General features: G+C 42.9%; 2 protein-coding genes across 2 annotated transcripts; both read left to right on the top strand.

Annotated features, from left to right (window-relative positions):
- Positions 1-4,978: 4,978 nt before the first annotated feature.
- On the top strand, positions 4,979-6,133 carry LOC119723217. Its single transcript, XM_038193780.1, has one exon. The coding sequence runs from the start codon at positions 4,979-4,981 to the stop codon at positions 6,131-6,133; it is 1,155 nt and encodes a 384-aa protein (XP_038049708.1).
- Positions 6,134-12,796: 6,663 nt separating this feature from the next.
- Positions 12,797-20,486, top strand: LOC119722842 (hyaluronidase-1-like). Its single transcript, XM_038193205.1, has 5 exons — positions 12,797-12,869; positions 14,424-14,490; positions 17,998-18,364; positions 18,697-19,290; positions 19,472-20,486. Exons 2-5 carry the CDS (start codon positions 14,456-14,458, stop codon positions 19,823-19,825), a joined length of 1,350 nt encoding a protein of 449 aa, XP_038049133.1. The 5' UTR covers positions 12,797-12,869; positions 14,424-14,455; the 3' UTR covers positions 19,826-20,486.
- Positions 20,487-21,882: the final 1,396 nt, after the last annotated feature.

Here is a 21,882-nt window from a genome sequence, read left to right as displayed (position 1 = left end):
ACTTGGAAGTCTGTATTGTTATTCTTATACAAGAAAAGAAATGTAAGCACGAAAAAAGAGACAGTTCTTCTGTTATTAGACAACTACGAACTTTAGTAGTAACTTAGAAAACCTCAAGGGCGATGTTTATTCCTAATATTTCTGACGTCACGATGAGTGCGTCTTTATAACTGTTAATGAATTGGAGCTCGGTATTATTATAAGCCAAACGTAATTTGCATGTTTGCATGGGTTAAATTGGTCAAAAAGTGACGTCACAATGTTAGGTCTATAAGGACATACATATAACATTTATAAAACGAAGCCTGTTTTCAGTATCAAGGCAGTTACGTCGTTGTGATCGTACCTAGCGCGTTGAGGCGATCCGTAACACAAAAAATCATCAGTTGGAGATCGAGTGCGGCGAATTCGTTGTCACGTGATGCGCATCGTTGTCACATGATGCGTATCTTTGTCATGTGTGATTCCAATCCTACACCGGTTCCCTTCATGGTCTGACAGATAGGTCAGAGTTATGAGCGGAAACCAGTTCAAACTGCCCTAGTTCCCGACTCCCCTTTGTCGTTCGAAATGATCTTGTGTACAAACGAGAACCAGTCTAAACATTATGTCGAAAGAAGTCTCGACACTCTCGCTCAGCGATAATTTTTATTTAAGTGAAGGAACACGCACACAGCCAATGGAGTCGAGGCTGATTCGGATTGGAGATCGCAGGGTCGACTGCATGAAATGGAAAGTTAACGGCAGAGTCTAAAATTAGAAGTTCCGACTAGCAAGTGTTGAATTTACCGATGGATCGGTTGATTTTTTTTTCCAAAAAATAAAACATATTAAAAGATCCAATCGGACGACAAAAAGGAAGCCGGCGGGACGCTGTTTTTTCTTCGCCTTATTATTGCCCGACATACGACGGACGCACATGAAAATTGAAGTTTTAATATCTGCAGGTTTTGTACGAGTGACTTTCGCGCTTCAGATCATTCTCAAAGATTCAATGTTCGTCGTGTGTTCCTCGCTTTTTTATCAAGGCCACGCGTTATTTGCCAGTTGAGTTTCTGTAGTGAACAATGTAGCTAGAAGCCATGCGAAACTTTATTAGATATCGCATCGTAGCGAATAGACATCAACAGAATTTCAACTGCGTTGAGGGTTATTTATGTTGTGCATGTGAGGCATTCAATATAAAATTATTCCTGCTCGCTATTCCTAGGGCCGATACAAAACGGACATGGATAATCAAACTAGCCCATTATTGTCTGCCAGCAGACAGCAAATAAGACCTACTTTTGAATGTCGACAAGTCAGTCTTCATCACTGTTACCTAGGTAATACACTGTTCCTACGACGCACACTATAGATGGACTTGGATAACCAGAATGATAACCCATTACCGTTTGCTATCAGTTATCAAAATTAGATTTATTAGAAAGGCCTAAAAGAGTGTCTCGTGTCAGTTCGAGGCGGTAGAAAATTGAAGGCTTAAGCGTCACAATCTACCAAACTGGCTAAAATGAGCGGTTCGAAATGCATGCAAACTTGTAGAATTTTACGAGTCACTTGTTCGACTTGGGCGCAATTTTCAGTGCGTCCCTCGCACTCAGTGAAACCTTACTGAAGTAATAATCCAGTCGATTTGAAACAAAACATGGAGAATATGTTTGCCTCGAATGAAACATCTGAATACGAATGGGATGCTGAGAGCCTAAATGTCAACTTTCAATATACTTTTCTCCTCATCGTTAAAATTTTGGTGTTTCTACTCGGCGTACCCGGTAACTGCCTGATTCTTCGTGTCTACTGGACCAAGACTCGTAAGACCAGCACCGATATTCTGATCAGAGCCCTGGCCTGGGCTGATCTGGCCGTGTGCTTGCTGAGTATCCCGGCGATTATTGTATGGTCTTTATTTGTGTCCGGAAAGTTTTTGCCGTATTCATTTTCCCTAGCGCTTATAGACGCTGTTATCAATGCACTTACTGACGCAGCAATAGTCTCGTCATTCAGTATCACTGCGGTGATTGCGGTAGAACGCTATGACTGCGTATGCCGTCCGCAAAAACGGATTTTCAATCCACGACGGTCTAAGATAGCTATTTTGGTCGCAGTGTTGTTTGCAATTGCTATAAAGGCAGGACAACTAACCCTGGATATATGCTTTATAACGTCAGACACCCTACCCACTTCTGTACAGGCGTACTGGGAAATACAAGCGATTGTACAACCAGTATTATTTGTGGTCGCGTTAGTGACAATGGGTGCATGTTACGGGAAAGTTTACGTCACCATCCGTAAACACGTCAAAGTGGGGCCCGCCCAAGCTCCAACTGCACGCGATGCTGAAAGCATTCCGAGTGATCTGAGAGTCGGACGTCAAGTTAACTGCTCGTCACGACCGACACCACCTCAACAGAACATTGATTTACCGACAAGTGAATCATTTGTGGAGGAGGCCGTGACGAGGTTCGTACATCCACCAAGCACAAGCTCGTCAATGCACGCAAACTCTCACCAAGCGAAACCCAACGATGTATGCACTGCTGCTCACGTTGTATCTTTTGCACACCAAGACTCTTCTGGCCCTAGCCAACCCAATGTGATCCCCGAACCCAAAACTGCGGCCAAAGACAATACCCCATCGCAGAGGCAGAGCCGTCAAGAGCCAGGACACGCCCCTCAAAGGGTCGGTGCTGCCAAACTACAGCGTAAGACAACCAGAATGCTTTTCATCACCAGTGTGGTGTTTCTCGTGACCTGGATCCCTTACCTTGTTTTCACTGTCAAATACTATGCGACTCCATATTCTGATAATTTTGAGGACATAATTGGAGCCATTTCGATCATTCTTCTGATCAACAGTGTAGTTAACCCACTGATTTACGGAATCGCAAACAGACGATTTATGAACGACTGTAAGGAGGTTTTCCGCGAAATCAAATGCTTCAAATGCTGGTAGACTTAAAAGTCTGTAGGGGCCTAGTGTATTCTCAGAAAAGAACGAAAGGCACTATGAAAACAAGTTTTACTGTCATCAGATAACAAGTTAAGTAGTAAGAGAAGACAATGTTATCGGCAAATTATATTGAATATTACTAATTACATGATATCCATCGTCGAATTGGTTTGGCTTTTTCAACCATTGGCCAGCCGAACCGTGTCTGGAGAAACAAACGCCTCACTCTCCGCGCCAAAACCCGGATCTACACCACCTGTATCCTACCAATCCTCTTATAGATCTGAGACATGGACGCTGCTCAAGGAGGATGGACGTAGACTCCAAGCTTTCCATATGCGTTGTCAACGCCGCATACTTGGGGTGAGATGGTATGATTTCATCACCAACGAGGCCAGCTTTCAGAAAAACCAGGCTGGAGGATATTCGCTGCACTATATCTTCACGGCGTCACTCCATCTTCGGGCACATTCGTCGACTCCCTAGCAACACCCCAGCACACGCCGCCCTCAAGCTGGCCGTTGATGCATCTACAGGAGTCAAGCCTGATCCTGGTTAGTCACGACCACGCGGCCGACCCCGAAATACCTGGGTGGGACAGCTTGAGGCTGACCATGCTCTGTCAGCCCCTGACCTGTGGCACACCTCTACTGATCGGCTGGCGTGGGCGGCTTAACGTCCCACAGCTGGATTTGGAGGGCTGATGACGATGATGATTACTATTTACGTCACGATGAGTGCGTTTTAACTGTTAAGTGAAATTTTAAACCTAACGCTCATATCGTTGCGAATAGTTCACAGATAACACACAAAAACAAATTTCAGAATATATAGAAATGGGTGACGTTTTTATGTGTAATTGGGAGTGACTACACAACGTGTTCATTGACAATCTGGCAACCAGCGACAATCCCATAATAGCATTATTAGGTTTTGATTTCCTTCTAACAACGAGCAGCAAAACGTAGGCGTATTGGTCAATCTAGTTCCGTCTATTGAAGCATCGGTCTTCATACGGTAATGCATTGACACCGCTATTCCTGGGGCTTACACTCCATGGACGTGGATAAACAGAATAGTCCATTAATGTCAGCCAGCAAAGCGCAGCAATTACATTGGACCTAATCTCGTATGTTGACTGATCAGTCTTCATCGCAGTTACCGAGGTAACGCACTGAAAACACTATAGAAAAACATGGACGTGGATAATCATATCCCATTTGCTCTTTTCACGCTCCGCCATTGGGCATGCACAGCCTCGATCTGGCAACTTAACACAATAAAAATAGCCGGTTCAGTGATCTGAACCCCGACACAGGAATTTCTGAACCGGCTATATTAATTGTGTAAAGCTTCCAGATCGAGGCTCTGCAGGCCCATGGCGGAAGTGTGAAAAGCGAATTACCATTTGTTAGCGAAGTGCAGTTAATGCCAGTATGAAATTGGTGTAGATTAAAAAGAGCATATACAATAGCGTCCAGTTGTGTGAGTGGCGGGATCAAATCGCAGGCTTTGGGTCTTTGACCCAATATACCGAGCTGGCATGTTAAATACTCAAGTCAAATATCTTCATACATTTACCTATGCACAGAATCGCCATTCATAGGGCCTATAATGATGGAGTAGATAATCAGAATGTCCCATTATTGTCTGCCAGCAAAAGGCAGCAATTAAATTGGACCTACTTTCGTATGTTGACTAATCATTCTTCATCATTTAATGCACTGAAAAGGCTAACACAAAGACTTACACCATAGACGTACATGGACGTGGATAATCATATCCCAATACAATTTGCCAGCGAAGTGCAGTATGAAATTGGTGTAGATTAAAAAGAGCCTACAAAAATAGCGTCTTGCATTAATTTTGTTCGAGTGACGGGATGAAATCACAGGCTTTGGGTCTTAACCGACTCAATCTACCGAACTGGCTGAATCGAGTCGTTCGACGTAAGTGCAATTTTTAGAGAGCGAAACCTGGGCTTGCGAACCTATATTTATAATCCAGTTAATTGACTTAGAACAAAACATGGAGAACATTTTCGCCTCGAATGTCACACCTGAATACGGATGGGATGCTGAGAGACCAAATGCCGTCAACGTAGATACCATTCTCCTCATCGCCCATGTCTTGGTGTTTCTACTCGGAGCACCCGGTAACTGCCTGATTCTTCGTGTCTACTGGACCAAGACTCGTAAGACCAGTACCGATATTCTGATCAGAGCCCTGGCCTGGGCTGATCTGGCCGTGTGCTTGCTGAGTATCCCGGAGATAATCGTGATTTCTTTATTTTTGTGCGGACATTTGTTTGCGTATTCATTATTCCAGGAGCTTATATACGCAGTTATTCCACTTACTGACGCAGCAATAGTCTCGTCATTTAGTATCACTGCAGTGATTGCGGTAGAACGCTATGACTGCGTATGCCGTCCGCAAAAACGGATTTTCAACCCCCGGCGGTCTAAGATGGCTGTTTTGGTGGTAGTGTTGTTTGCAATTGCTATCAACGCAGGGCAAATGGCCCTGAATATCTGCTTGGTAGTGTCAGGCACCGAACCCCCTTCTTTACAGGTATACCGGAAAATAGTAGAGATTGTACAGCTAGTTTCATTTGTGACAGCGTTAGTGACAATGGGTGCATGTTACGGGAAAGTTTACGTCACCATCCGTAAACACGTCAAAGTAGGGCCCGCCCAAGCTCCAACTGCACGCGATGCTGAACGCATTCCGAGTGATCTGAGAGTCGGACGTCAAGTTAACTGCTCGACACGACTGACACCACCTCAACAGAACATGGACTTACCGACAAGTGAATCATTTGTGGACGAGGCCGTGACGAGGTTCGTACATCCACCAAGCACAAGCTCGTCAATGCACGCAAACTCTCACCAAGCGAAACCCAACGATGTATGCACTGCTGCTCACGTTGTATCTTTTGCACACCAAGACTCTTCTGGCCCTAGCCAACCCAATGTGATCCCCGAACCCAAAGCTGCGCCCCAAGACAATACCCCATCGCAGAGGCAGAGCCGTCCAGAGCCAGGACACGCCCCTCAAAGGGTCGGTGCTGCCAAACTACAGCGTAAGACAACCAGAATGCTTTTCATCACCAGCGTGGTGTTTCTCGTGACCTGGATCCCCTCCCTTGTTACCGTTGTAAAATCGTATGCGTCCTGCATATGATGACTTTGAGAACACAATTAGAGCTATTTCGATCACTCTTCTGATCAACAGTGTAGTTAATCCGCTGATTTACGGAATCGCAAACAAACGATTTAGGAACGACTGCAAGGAGGTGATCCGCAAAATCAAATGCTTCAAATGCTGGTAAACTTAGAAATCTGTTTAATTCTTAAAATGAACGAAACTGCACTAAGAAAACACGTTTCACGGTGACATCAGACCAAAAGAAAAAGTTAAGAGCAGACAAGGTTAACGGCCATGTAGGGCCAACGACGTCACGACGAGTGCGTCTATACGCAGTAAGCTAAAAGTAATTATTTAGAGAATTGCAAACAGACGTTTAAAGAAAAGACTGTAAGGATATTTTCCGGAAATTCAAATGCTTTACATGCTGGTAGACTTATAGAAATCTGTATTTTATTCTTATAAAAGAAGAACGAAAGGCACTAATTAAACACGACTCACTGCGACATCAGACAAAAAGATTTAGTAGTAAGAGTCGACAACGTTAACGGTCATGTACATTTAATATTGATTTCGTCAAGATGAGTGAACTGTTATTAAGTGAAGCACAGTAAACAAAAGTAATATCCATGCGTGCATTTAGTACGCAGGTACGGGCTAAATGTCACTCACAAATGTGAGGTAAAAAAAGGTCTATAAGCCCATAACATTACGAAAATGAAACCTCTTTTGTATCTATTTCTTGCTATCAGAAAATCGGCGTTAAATATGTGACTACGACCCAGTCGTTGTAATTGGTAAAAAAAGTCACTTGCCCTCATATCATTATGAATAGTTTACAGACAACACACAAAGGCGAAAACAACTAGCCTTCTTTGAATAGTTTGTTATTTTGTACCCGTTATATAAAATTGAAAGACGTTCACTTGTAAATAAATATGGACATTGAAATTACTGATGAAAGTTTGAATGATAATATTGTAGCGGTGTAGTGTTTGCTGAACTTTCAAACTTATTTCGATGTGACGGTTAGATTATTTTGGAGTTTTTGTGATAAATATAGAAATGAATGATGCCCACTCAAGTGTAAATGTTAATGATTGACAGGTTCAGGACCGTGCAATAACGTCATGTTCGTTAACAATCCGTCAACCAGCCTTGGTCTCCTAATATGAATATGCAATATTCAATTTAGGCTTTGATGTCCTTCAAACGAGCAGCTCGACTTGGGCTTATTTAAGTGATTTACTCTCGTATGTTGACGAGTCAGTCTTCGTTACCTAGGTTACGCTCTAAAACACGCTACCGTATACGTACACTAGATAGACGTGGATAATCATAATATCTGCCGGCAAATTGCAACTATCAAATTGTATTATACCGCTCTGTTCACAAGCACCCCCTCACCGGCAGAGGAAGTACAGATGGGGGGGGGGGGGGGGGGGAACGACCGACGCCATCTTGCCTGACTGCAATTCATTTGCCGCGAAGCGCGGCCACTGCGTTCAAATCCCCTGGTGTACGTGCGTCACACACAAGGAACGGTGCGCGTCAACCAGCGAAATGTCCCGCCCATGGGACGTCGTTGTTAGGTGAAAGGGCGCCCTCTTTTGGTAGCGCACGGAGCTCATAGACCTTTATCATGCTGCCACCATTTTGGTCATGGTCCATGTATCCAACAACACTTTTGAACGATAATGTTTTTGTGCAAAAAGGAACCAGACTATTTTTCTCTCCAGCCTCGCTTTGGTTACGTTGATTTGAATGGTAAAACAAATCAAGATGGCCGCAACATGATTATGGTCTAAAGTGTCTTTTGTCAGTTCGAGGCTGGAGGAAACCGAATGCTTTAGGTTTAAAGCGACATTACAACTGAACTGGCTGAAATGAGCGGATGGGAATGCATGTAAATTGTGCAGAATTGTACGAGTCAATTGTTCGACTTCAGCCCAATAGGCCTATCCCATTATTATTTGCCAGCAGCTATCAGATTGATGTAGATTTATTAGAAGGGCCGAAAAGTGTCTTGTATCAGTTCAAGGCGGGAAGAAATTGCAAACGGGCGTAAATTGCAGTCGACACTATCAGACAAGCCGAGTGGTTCGATATGAATTTTTCGAGTCATTCTTTATTTCCACGAAGTCTGAAGTTTAAGAGAGAGAGAGAGAGGTGAATCCTACGCTGTGTCAATCTTTACTTAGAATCCAACTGACTTAAAACACAATGGAGAACATTTTCGCCTCGACTGCATCAGCCGAAAACGGGTGGGACGCTGAACACCATCCCATCAACATTCGAGATACTATTCGCCTCATCGCCTATAATTATAGTCCAAGAGCCAAGGGTAATTTATTTTTTGGAAATGACCAAGTGTTTGGTGGGTATTTTTGGAAAGTTTACACATTGGAGAATTCGAATTGAATAGTCAGACGGTTACCTGGCGGTGGACCTGGATACCAGGAGCAGATAAGTGACGTAACATAAGCAGCGATTAGGACATGCAACAGCCGTCGGGTCAGTCAAATGGACTGTGTACGCAGAATGTACGTATTACTGACCCGGCGGCTGTTGGATGTCGTATTCAACTCAATGTATTTAGATTCGTATTGTAGATTTATGTAAATTATTTGGGCTCTAAAGGTTTGTTGCTAACAAGCCCTCGGGAACGGAGGGGGGGGGGGGGGTGCTGTGGGTACTGCAGCACCCCCTTAACTTTTTGGATTGGGGTGCTGGAATATACTACAGCACCCCCATACATTATGCTTGCTCTACAAAATCTCCTTCGTTTTGTTCGTTTCTAGTTTTGCCGCGGCTAAACGCGGCGCTTTGAAAGTCTAGCACATACACTGTTAAATATCAAGAGGAAGTATTTTCTAAATCTTCAGGCAGTGCAGAATCGATATTTCTCTCAAGGTATAATTTCTAAAATCATGACATGTCTATGATATTTCCGGCACGATGGAAGCTTTGACCCGAAAGCAATAACCTCGGCCATGACAATGGTGGCAAAGTTGATTGTGCTTGCCAGAATTTTTTTCATTCGATCTTTCAATAGGGGCACAAGTTCATACCTTTCCCCTGAAGGTTTTTCTTTTCATTTAAAAGTTTCATTGACGTTGCTAGCATTTTCTGTACTCAGCATTAACAAATAACAAGGTTCACACTCATCCCCAACCCAATAGGAGTGGGACGGCTTTCATTGAAACTAGTCATCCTTTACGCCAATTCCAGTGTAGTTTCGTTTAAAAAAAAAAGCTATTCAAGTTTTACCCTTTGCAAGTTTTTCCTCATAAAAACTCAGTAGACCGAGCACTCAGGGACTGGCTCGTGATGTTGTCACAACCCAGGCGATCCCGACATGATGATGACCGATCATAATCATATAAATGCATATGGTATTTTAGTCTTTTATATTTGCCATTCCATGTAACAAACATAACACTGGAAATATATGCAGATCTACATCGTTTGGTGAGTTAGAATATGTGAATATTTTTATGAACAGAAATTCATCCGCTTCCAGTGGAACCATTTGTATGAACTTGAACCCCAAACCATCCTTTCGGGTTTTATAAGTTTCAGTATACTTCAGTATATTTCATCGCAGTGCATCCAGAATTCAACATTTTCCGGGGCCTTAAAGCGGGCCCCTGGCCCGGTGGCCCGACGCCGTAAGGGCTCGGAAAATAAAACAAAACATACACGCCGGAATTTACTAAATGTAAGAAAACAGCCTTGTAACAATAATATTTACCTGCGATGTCATGCATAATGATAAAATTCTTTGTCCAGAATTAAATGGACCCAAAATGGAGATAAAATACAGGGTTCTCCACTTTAAGAACAACAGTTTATTCGAAACAAAATTCTTTAAAATCTCAAAAAACTTGTGCTGAAAGAGTCAAATGAAAGTGGCCAGGAATCGCCTCAGATTGCACCACAGAGCATCTATATTCCAAATTATGCCACGACGTAAGGGCTTTGCGCTCCGCTTTCGTATTAATTTTCTTTACAAATTCCAGCATCCCCTGGCAAAAGTTTGTTCCAGCGGCAGTGGTTGCTAAGGAGGATGCTATTGCTAGGCAAACACCTACATTAGCGTGATCAAATTTCGAATATGCTGTTCAGAGTACTCAGACATCTCCTCTGAATGCTCGTCTATTGATGTGAAATCATTTGATAAGGTAATAAAACGTAAACATGCAGGCCTGTATTCTTCGCAGTGCTGCGCATCGTTGAGTACGACATCTCACAGCCGCCGGGTCAGTAATACACACGTTCTGCGTACACAGTCCATTTGACTGACCCGACGGCTGTTGCATTTCCTTATCACTGCTTATCACCGCCAGGTAACCATAAGAGTACCGCAATGTGTAACCTTTCCAAAAATATCCACTTAACACTTGGTCATTTCAAAAAAATAAATGATCCTGGCTCTTGCTCTAATATCTTGGAACTACATTTTTATGATGATTTTGAGGAAATCACTTTTCTGATCAACAGTACAGTGAACCCACTGATTTACGGAATCGCAGACAGACGAGTTAGGACAGACAGCAAAGAGATGATCCGGCCGCAAAAACAAATGCTGCAAATGCCAGTAGACTTAAAAAATCTGTACAGAACGACAGGCACTTTATAAGAAAACAAGTTACACTGTCATCAGACAAACAAAAATTAAGTAGCATAAGAGCAGACAACGTTAACGCAAATATAAGTATTACTGTCTGACGTCACGATGAGTGCGTTTTAACTGTTGAGTCACTGTTTAACACTCATATCGTTAAGAATAGTTTACAGAGTTTAGGCACTCTCCTGAAGACGGTCAGAGCATACTGACCGGAACGTCGAGTTTATACCTCTGGTTCTTTTCAGAACCATTCTCTTAGTTGAAATTATTCGCACATGGTGTTTCCGCAAACCTTTCATTATTTAGTATCTCCACCATGCAAAGCCTAAAATCTTACTTAATAGTTTACAGACAACACACAAAGACGAATACAAAAGACCAGCCTTCTTTTAGTCATTTTGTCAGTGTCCTCGTAAAATGAATGACATTCATTTATCAATGTGAACACTGAAATTACTGATGACAGTTTAAATGATTGATGTGCAATAACGTACCGGTGTCATATGAAAATCGGACTCGTATGAAAATCGGACTCCTTTTCCCTTTTATTGGTTAAACCCTCTCACGTGACCGGTCCCCCTCCTAATTATCTATGCAATTAAGAGCATGCGCAATATCACCAATGAGTCCGTATGTCATAAAACCTAAATTCATGCTACACCGGTATACTGGCTTTGTGTTCTGAACCTTAAGGCTGATTTTGATGTGACAATGAGCTTATTGCTTTGAATGTTAATGATTGACTGGCACCTGAACTTTAATATAACGTTATATTTCATCAACAATCCGTCAACCAGCCAGCCATGATCCTCTAATAATGTGCAATACAATTAAGGTTTCAACTTTAATGTCATTCAAGCAAGCAGCAAGATTTTGGTTTATTGGTCTTTTTTTTTCCTGAAGCCATTTTACTTTGGAGTGCCCCACCACATCAAACTCATTACTCGGACCATGGCACAAACCATGGTTTGTGCACTGACAGATACAGCCCATAAGAGAGCATACAATCACCGGCGGCCGTCGGCCCAGTGGCCTTGCCTCAGCGAGATTTACGTAACGCTACGTAACAACTAGTGTACACTGCCAAAACTGTGTTTAGCAATTAAACACTTTTCTAAACATTGTCTTGCTATCAGTTTGTAAACATGTTTAAATACTAAACATGTTTAGGGTCAGGATGGCTAGTGTTTAGCCATTGAACATTGATGTTTAGGAATTGGACACGTGATGTTTAGCTCCTAAACATGTTTACAAAGTGATAGCAAGACTGTGTTTAATTGCTAAACACAGTTTTTAGAGTGTATGTGGGGAAACACGAGGTCAGGGCACAGGCCCTACACAAGGTAGCTCCATGATGTAACCATGGTGTTCTTAACGTACACTTTGTACAGTTGAAGCCTATTATTTGCTTCTATTTCTGGACATTAAGGTTTGCTACATGCATTATAATATATCAGTTGGACGGTAAACTTAGAAAACGATAATCTAAACGGGAATATGCTGAAATGTAGCGCCCACTGAGAAAGAGACCTGGAGTTGTAAGACATGCATGTCAACCGCACTGACTGAGACAGGTTCTGGGAGAGAATATTCAACCGACGGCGAGATTACCTGCACAGGCAACAGGATTGAATGTCTTCATTATCCCAATTGGTCCGTGATCTTTTATTATCGATTCTTTAATCAAACCTGTTTTTTTTTTATAACAGGGAACAAACAATAATTGTTGTCCCATGCATTTTAACTGGACTAGTGGTATGACCATTATTAAATCCAATCATTCATTCATTCATTCATTCATTCTTTTATTCTTCATTCATTCATTCATTCATTCATCCTTTCATTCATTCATTCATCCATTCATTAATTAATTCATTCATTCATTCAGATTTTGCACTGAATGTTCGTTTTCGTTTTGGGGCATTCTATTTCATTTTGGTGCATTCAAGACTTACTTTGTACTTTTTTGTAGCATCTTTAAATTAAGTCTTTTCTAATAACTTCCTCTGCAGCCTTCAAAAGCTCCATCCAAAACCAACGGAGACATCACTGCCCCCGCTAGACATTAATCCACTCTCGTCAACTTCCAGTTTAGTCCCTGTACTAGTGGACCGTCCAGGAGTTTGATCTACAAGGTACAAGGTACAAGGTACAATGTCTATCTAGTTTTGTCCTTCGAAGAGTTGGTCTTCATTACAGTTTAACCTAGGTAGGGGCCTAATGCAATGAAAACGCTATTCCTATAGTATAGGGCTCTCACTACAGACAGGTGCAGGAACGGAGCCAGGTTGTGGGTTATCCAAGGTACAGACCGCGTAGCTCTGATGATCGAACTGTCACGCATGTAAATATTGCTCTAAAATCGACAGCCTTTCCCATGGAAGAAAATTCAGTATGTGGATGCCACTCTTTCAATTATTATGCAATCATTATTGTTTGTTTATTATTACGTGGTGCAAACTCATAATGCAGAGTATTATCATGGAAGTACCGGTCGACATGTCTCTAGCTCTATGTGTACTCTAACCCATATAATTTGCATTGCCTTAGCTTGGTAAGCTGTGAGTTGTGCGATGAACTCGACTACAAAAATCAATTAATACATAGCAAAATGTTCCCGTAAAACGCAAGTACGATTCTTATTAGTTCACAATGAAGTGATCATGCACTTTTTAATGCTAACATCACATTCCTTATGCTTGGCGGTCATCTTGGAGATGCTGTGCGTTCTGCACTTTTACGGGCATTAGTAGAGGCCTCCTGGCCTTCATATTAGCTGCTGTATATATAGGTTAATATAGGTGAAAATTTTACAGCAAATCGAGAACCCTGCAAAGTTTAGGAGGGTAGATCGGTGCAAAATAGTAACAACTTTGGGGTAATAGAGGGTATAGCTCTGCATGGCCAAGGGCGCATATTTGTTCCGAAGACTTGTTGGAACAAATCCTGACATCTGAAAGTGCGTGTGTCTAGTAAGACAAGTGCTTATAAATTGACATCGATGAAGGCATGGGCGTCGCGGGGGGGGGGGCAAGGAGGGCACTTGCCCTCCCCCCCCTGGAAAAGCAAAAAAAAAAAAAAAAAAAAAAAAAAAAAAAGGAAGGAAAAAAACGGGAAAAAAAAGAAAAGAAAAAGAGGCGCGAAGACAAAGTGGTGTAAATTTAATGAGTTGGGGGGGGGGGGGGCAAAATGTCCCTGCCCCCGTCTAAAACTGATAGATCGAGAATGTGTTGAGAAATACAAGCATTTTTTTTGGCCAAAAATTTTTTTGCCCCCCTCTTAAAAAATTCCTGGCGACGCCCATGGATGAGGGGGAAAGCCAATTATATTTCATATCTTCAGGAAATATTGTTCTTGGACCGTTCTGTTTCTTACACTTTCTCTTTCAAGTAATTTTCTAATGCTGCGAACAGAGAAATAGACATGGAAAGAATTAATCGACTGCAAATGAATGGACACAAACGAGGTGAAAGACAAAGCAAAATGCCGAGACCGCAATAGGAAACGAAAGTGTTAAGGGTCGATGACAAAACCGCACATGTGTTCTAGTAAGAGCGAATATACGCAGATGTTAATTGACTCTGCCCTCGTGACAGCAGACAGGAAAAGTCTCCCTTTAAAGACTGGTTTCCTTTATCATTTCCTGATGCCAAGGTTACGCGTGTATATGAACAGTGTTTTGATTTCATTGTGTAGATTGCACACAACACCCGGAACAATTTAGACTCATGAAGCAGATCACAACGTCCGCAAGACAACAAGGGCAAGTGTTTTTATTCGTATCAATAACAAGCTGATTTACCCGATCATAGATCGGGTAGGGCGTATTTGTGTTGGGGTTGAAAGTGTGGGGAGTTAAATGTAAATGGGGGATTTAGTTGAGAAGATATGTAGCTATAGAAAAGCAATTTACGGTGACGCAATCTGAGGCAATTTCTGACCACGTACGATAGTAAAACAAAAGATCATCTTTTAAACATCATTTTCGAGTTTGGACTTGGAGTCATTGAATCAGCTGTTCTGAGCAAAAGAATATTATAGTAGGCTACAATTTTTATTCGGGGAAGAAAAAGTGGGGGTAGGGGACCAAACGATATTGCCCGCTTTAAAATGTTGGGGTGGGGGTCCCCCGTCCCCCACCGATAGACGCCGCGCCCATGATAATTATGTACCATGGCATGTATAACTGTCTGTAAATTTTCCCGTTGGTCTGTTAAATTGCATTTTGTGAGGCAGTCGCGTTTGTTAATGTGGGAAAACTGAGTTGAAAGACTTACCGTATAGTACACAGGCGAAGGCTGATTGTACTGTTTTGACAATAAATCATAATGGAATAAAACGTGAAGGTGGCATTTGCAATAAAAATGTTGAGTGTGTTACCATAAAATTACATAGTGTGAATCATGGAGGAAGGTCATTATGAAGGTACAGTACTGGACTCTTCAACAAACGTAAACTTGAACTTCTTACAATTTGCGAGACCTGCGAGGAAAAAGCCGATTTAACTATTTTATTCAAGTTGGCATGGTTCAAATAAGCAAGGCCAAACAGCCAACAACCGCCAATATTATTATTTATGCACTCTTCGTTATTCCAACCCAACATAGTTCAAAGATCACAATATTTGAAGCAATGCATCGATCCCTCGTTGATTTACCCGATCATAGATCGGGTAGGGCGTAGAGTTGGGGATGAAAATGTGGGGAGATGAATGTAATTGGGGGATTTAGTTGAGAAGACATGCAGCTATAGAAAAGCAATTTCTGTGGTGCGATCTGAGGCAATTTCTGACCACTACAACAATTTTTTTTTTAAGCAAAAGATCATCTTTGAAACATCATTTTCGAGTTTGGTGTCATTGAATCAGCTATTCAGAGTAATAGAATCATGTAGTAGCTACAATTTTTATTCGGGGAAGAAAAGTGGGGGGGGGGGGGGAGGGGACCAAAAAAGTCTCCACCGCTTTAAAATGGGGGGGGGGGGGGGTGGAGGGGTTCCCCGTCCCCCACCGATTGACGCCCATGATAATTATGAACCATGGCAACAGTCTGTAAATGTTCCCGTTGGTCTGTTAAATTGGCATTTTGTGAGGCAGTGGCATTTGTGAGAAAACGTACTTGAAAGGCTTGCCGTAGTACACAGGCGAAGGCTGATTAGGAAGGTCATAATTAAGTTTCAGTATATTGGACTCTTCAACAAACGTAAACTTGAACGTCTTACAATTTGCGAGACTGTCTGCGAGGAACTTGTCGAGTCAACTGTTATTCAACTTGGGTCAACCATCTATATAAGAGCAAATTTTACTCGGCCTCCGAGAAATGTTTGCTCCTGAAACGATCTGAGACCGCGGTCTTTCGCGACGCCAAAATCGCTCCACGTCCGTGGAAAAATGTGGAGGGTGTCTTCCGCCGGATCGGACACATTTTCGTCGATTTTTTGTGTGACTGCGTTTAAGATCGCGATGTTTGAAGCAATGCATCGATCCTTCGTTGATCCCAGACAGGCCCCCGAAATTATAACGCAAGACTGTGGCGGGCAGCGAACTCACAACGCTCAGCCTTGGTGGAAGCATGGAGCTGTATTAACACACGATGGAAGCGACAGAGCACTATACACGTCACTCACATGCTTGTGCTTCAAATCATGCAAATAGCGAGCAACGTAGACCCAACCTCGTTTCCAGGGTGTGGAGCAGGCTGCAGTACGCGTTGCCATCGACAGTTTTGCATAGCCCGGAAATACTACGCAGTGTAGACTTTCGATTGGTCAGACCGCGCAAGGCATACTTAATGTATAGTCCTTCTGAGTATTCGTTGCACTCGGCGCAGGGGCGGCAAGCGAAGCATATGAAAGAATAGAGGCACTTGGTGGCCACGCACCATGGACAAAAAATATTTTACCAAGGTCACCACATACTAACGTTTGGTGAACGCTTTTGCAGAAGGGCCGAGTAGAACACGTAAACGAAACCCCCACGTTGACCTCGCTGACCTCGCACAGTCTAGACACGCAGAAAAGCCTGCACGGTGGGCGGCTAGGCAGTCAACGTGAAAGCGCACACGACGGAAAATTCCTGTGCAAAATTCAGTCACCAAAAATCGACGAAACGGATCGCTAGTCCGTACGGGAAAATTAGGACGACCCGAAGCGTCCTACCCGGCGGAAGACACCCTCCGCATTTTTCCACGGACGTGGAGCGATTTTGGGGCCGCGGGAGCCCGCGGTCTCGGATCCTTTCAGGAGCAAACATCGTCTCGGGGGCGAGTAAACTTCTCTCTTATATATATAGATAGTCATTACAGAAGTGATAAACGTTTTGCTGTACAAGCACAAGTAAAGAGCAGCAGATCGGCAGCAAATCTTGTAAACAGAGTGAAACCTTCGAACGGAATTTCAGCTGATCCATTTATTCTACAATGATTCTGCATACAAAAATGCTTTTAACGGACTCACTTGAATAGACTCTTTACAACCAGCAGCCATCTTAAAAATTACTACAAATGAACTTGTCTACTTCTGCGCATCCGTGAGAAAAAAGTACGCAACTGAGTACAAGATGGCTGCCATGCAAAGGATATGTGCATGTTCCCAATGCAGGAACATACAGCCGCTGTATATCCTCTCTAAAAAATATACATCCTATGCCGAGGCCTTGGCTACTCTGCAGCTTGACACCCTAGAACATCGCAGGGCACCAATATGCAAGGACTTTGCTCAAAAGTCTAGCCGCTCTGATAAATTCTCAACCATGGTACCCTGCCTCTGGGTATAGTTCATCTATGACCTTGAGAAAGAGAAACACATTTGGGACATATAAGTGCAAGACCAAACGATTCAGATGTAGTCCTCTGCCCTATTTGACAACACTACTAAATGAATAAACACCAATGTATAATTCATGTATACCATTTCTTGTCCAGTGATTTTATATTTTTAATTTTTAAACAATAATGTACAATTTAAGTCCATTTCATTTTTTTTCTCTGTAGAAATGTATTTCAAATAAGGCCGAGACTCTATCCTCGTACAGAATGCAGAGTAGGCTTTTTTTCAAAGTTCAAAGTCTAAATACATGTACTTTTTATATCTCTTTTGTACTTTATAATTGTTTTTTTTAATGTTGTAAATGTCATGTAATTCAGTTCTAACTGCTATATGTCATGTTTTTAAATAAACCATAAACTATAAACCATCTAGAAAGACGATTTCACACCAGTGGCTTTAAGGATGTCGTAATTGTGAAATGTGTATTTTCTTCTTAATAACCCAGGATGAATAAGATGCAGTTTCTTGCACAGTGGTTGCTGCTTATCTTGGCAACAGGCAACATTTGTGAGGTAACGCCTCTAACCCCCAGAGGCAGAGTTGCAGGCATCGTGGGACTCTCTCCTGGAAAGGAACCTGGCCCGAGCCCCTTACCACCAGCCCTAGCCGACCGCGCTTTCACGGCTGTGTGGAACGTCAGAAACTCCCATCGCTGCCTGACGAAGTTCGGTGTCGATATAGACTTGGGCTCCAACGGCATCCTGACGAACTCCCCGACAGGAAATGACGTCATGGTGTACTTCGGCCACGAAGATCTTGGATTATTTCCATACATCCAGAGAGGCCACTTTGTCAATGGAGGGCTCCCTCAGGTCAGTTTACTTTTAACTGAGCAATGAAAATCACTAAAGTGGGATTCATATAATTATCCCTGCGACCTTCAGAACGCCGTGGCGGCAATGTGATGATGGCTTCTGATCGGTATACCCCTGACATAAGGCCCCAATTTTTGCTGCGTTCCTTTTTGAGTGAGTAGAGTGAACATAATCACTGCTTTTAACCGAAGTTGTCATACAGTGATTTATCCATGATCTCAATCCCGGCTTTTCTTAGTTAACATACACGAAGCCGACATGTATTTTTAATCTACTGCGTTAGGAATTGCTTTCCATTAACTTCATGGATGAATTGTGAATCCTTTCAGCTGGTCAACGGGACAGCTCACCTCGAGAAGGTAGCAGTTGATATCCGGACGGCCATCCCGGACGCAAACTACTCCGGCCTGGCCGTCATCGACTGGGAGTTCTGGAGCCCCGTGTGGAACAAGAACATTGGCGTCCCCGGGTCCGAGCTCTACAATGCCGAGTCGATGGCGCTGGTGCGCCGTCGTCACCCGACGTGGGACCAGGGGACCGTCGAGGCAACGGCCAAGACAGAGTTCGAGGAGGCGGCAAGGTCCCTGTACGAAGGCACGGTGCTACTAGCCCATCAGCTACGACCGAAGGCACTGTTTGGCTTCTATCACTTCCCGTACTGCAACAACCACGCAGACGCTCGTTACTGCAATCAGACGTCAGTGCTCTCTAACGATCAAATGTCTTGGCTGACTGATGCCTCACCATCCCTCTACTCATCTATTTACATGAAGGAGGAGGACACTCGGACAGACACTGCTGTCTACATCGACACCATCCTTCAAGAAGCTGTAAGAGTCAGACAGAACTCCAAAGACCCCAACAAGCCGATGTACAGTTATGTCGCCCTCAACTACTCACACACCGGTCTCTTTCTAAACTTGGTAAGTGTGTTTTTAAAAACAAGTTATTACATCTTCAAGTATGAGTGATAATAAACACTAGATGTTTTGTACACCGCATCTGTATTTTCTCGAAGACACCTGTGTGCATGTTTTCACTAACGCCTTGAAAGTAACAGCAATAAATACAAACATTAAATCAGAATTACACTCCGTCTTCTAGGAGGATATGAACAACTCAATCCTGCTGCCTGCTGAGCAAGGCCTGGCAGGTGTGGTCTTCTGGGGCGACAACAATGACACCAGCAACCGAGCAGCCTGCCTGGGTCTTCAAAAAGACGTCAAATTAGCCCTTGGCCCGTTGGTTCTGAAAACTACCCAAGCAGCAGCGCGGTGTTCTGCCTCTCTTTGCAGCGGAAACGGCAGGTGTGTGGGGAAGATTCTTGAATGCATCTCAGGGGCGCCCTCTGGTGTTACTCCAGGCAGGATCTCCAAATTTGGTGCTAAGAAGTCTTCAGCATGTCGGTGTCAGTGCTACAATGGATGGAGCGGAACGAACTGCAGTATCGGTGCATAATCATCTGCTATGCAATTACTTTAATACCAATATAGCAAGTGTTTCTTTTAATTCCAGTCTGGTTTCCATATACGTGTATGAGGAATGCTAGTGTTCTATATGATAATTGTGTTAATAAGCTGTTACACGGTGGTTTTACAATGCAAACTTTTTTAAACAGGTCTACTCCGATTTGCAAGGAGTTTTCAGTTCACCCGAGTCCTTAACTGTTAACTAAATTTAATTTTCTGGTCGCGATTGTATTTAATGGTGCTACAATGCCATTGAAAACCTATAATCAGGACGTTTACAAAGTATTAAACATTAACAATCACATTTTTCTATGTCCATTTCCACCACCCTTACAATATTTTGGTTGTATTTTTGTCAGGTGGATATGTCCAGTACTTATTTTAAGTAGAATTGGTTGGTAGTTCGACGAGATGATGGATCGTCACAGATAGAATCCAGGAGAGCATTCAACCTTTAGAAAATGCGGGGATCCTCAGTGCAGCCTTTTTGCATTGTCAGTGGTGCATTCTCATAAAGTTGAAACCGCTGAAATTGTTTACGAAAATTCATGACGTGAACAAAAAAGGGCACCACTTATTTTTCTTAAAAGGGCACTTGTTCAGAAAAAGGGCACTTCGTAAAAAAAAGGGCACTCCTTACAAATTATTGGGGGGTATAAGCCCGTTGAAAAAAGGGCATTTGAATGCAAAAAGGCAGTCTTTACAAAATATTGGGGGGGGGGGGGGAGTAAATACCCCCTTACCCCCCCCCCCCCCCCCCGGCTACGCCAATATATATGCCTTTGAATTCTCAACATATTATTAACGACATCACGTTCACGAGATTTTTTGTAGATGAAGGTTCACTCTTTCATGACCTAATTTTTAGTCGATTTGTCTGTGAAATAATATCGTCAAAATGCATCGAAATCCTTTTTTTGAAAAAAAATACCTTGATGGATGTATGAAAAAGGTCTTTTAACTACCTAAAACAACTTTGTTTGTTTGAATCGGTTGTGGTCTGCCATGAAAATTGCGAATTTTCTGAAGCCCTTTTTACGGCCATCGCTCGCTGGCCTCGCGTTGCTGTGTGGACGGGAAAATATAGCAGCTATACGCGTGACACGGCAACTGACTGTGCATGCATCACATAGTGCAGTCAAGTATAGTCTCAGAATACGAGTTCAATGTCGTACAAACGTCGTGTGAAAAAAGGGGCGGAGTTATATCAGGGTCAAATGTCGCGCGCAGTATGAGGTGTGCAAAGCTACGGAAATACCAAAATGAGTGCAAGATCAGCGAAATTGAAAGCATTTTCGTTATTCGGGTTATTGTTTTTGCTAAGTTTTGTTTAATGTAAACAATATTTTCTAATGGATATTTTAAGTCAACAAATAATTTTACTATCACGTTTTGCTTTCATAGGATTAAACAGAATAGGCGTGTACAAAATAGGCAACTGTGATTGTAGTTGTGATGAGATATTCAGTACATAAATACCACCACGACAAAAACGTATTAGGTTCGCCGATCCGGAGGGTGTGTGTTCACATTAGATGGTGTGTGTTCACATATAAATGAAGCGGGAGGTTGAGGATGGAGAAATGATGGCTCTAGACACCTATGAATAAAATAAGCCATTGTAATGGAATAGTTATGTTTCGAATGCGACCTTTACTATAAAAAACCTCGCACACCCACCTTTCGATCGGTGTATTTTTTAAAGTCTGACAGGAGCTTCTACATGTCACTTAGTCGGATGGTCTGTCTGTTTGCCTGGGCGTCGCCAGGTTTTTTTTCTAAAGGGGGCAAAGCTCTCAAAATCCTTGTACTTTCTCCAGCATATTCTCAATGTATCATTTTTTTCGAGGGTGGGGGGGGGGGGGGGGGGGGGGGGGGGACGCTTTTCCAGAGGGCAAGCACCCCGTTCCCCCTCGCCCCCGCGACGCCCATGTCTGTCGGTCCCTAAAATTTACAAAAAGTATGGTGTTCCATATGTGCCATCACGTCCCATTTTTTTTGGCGTCAACACGGCCAGAGCATATATGCACTCGCCCTTGTTTCCAC

Source organism: Patiria miniata, unplaced genomic scaffold (genome assembly GCF_015706575.1).
Source record: "Patiria miniata isolate m_02_andy unplaced genomic scaffold, ASM1570657v1 HiC_scaffold_16, whole genome shotgun sequence".
Classification (NCBI taxonomy): Eukaryota; Metazoa; Echinodermata; class Asteroidea; order Valvatida; family Asterinidae; genus Patiria; species Patiria miniata.
The sequence above is the reverse complement of the archived record's forward strand: the minus strand, read 5'-3'. Positions and strand labels throughout refer to the sequence as shown.

Bases quoted from the DNA above. Each gene is read 5' to 3' on its own strand.
- LOC119722842 (XM_038193205.1), top strand. From the start codon at position 14,456: ATGAAGCAGATCACAACGTCCGCAAGACAACAAGG. The intron at 14,491-17,997 runs GCAAGTGTTTTT...TTAATAACCCAG, and splicing joins ACGTCCGCAAGACAACAAGG to GATGAATAAGATGCAGTTTC. The intron at 19,291-19,471 runs GTAAGTGTGTTT...TCCGTCTTCTAG, and splicing joins CCGGTCTCTTTCTAAACTTG to GAGGATATGAACAACTCAAT.
- LOC119723217 (XM_038193780.1), top strand. From the start codon at position 4,979: ATGGAGAACATTTTCGCCTCGAATGTCACACCTGAATACGGATGGGAT.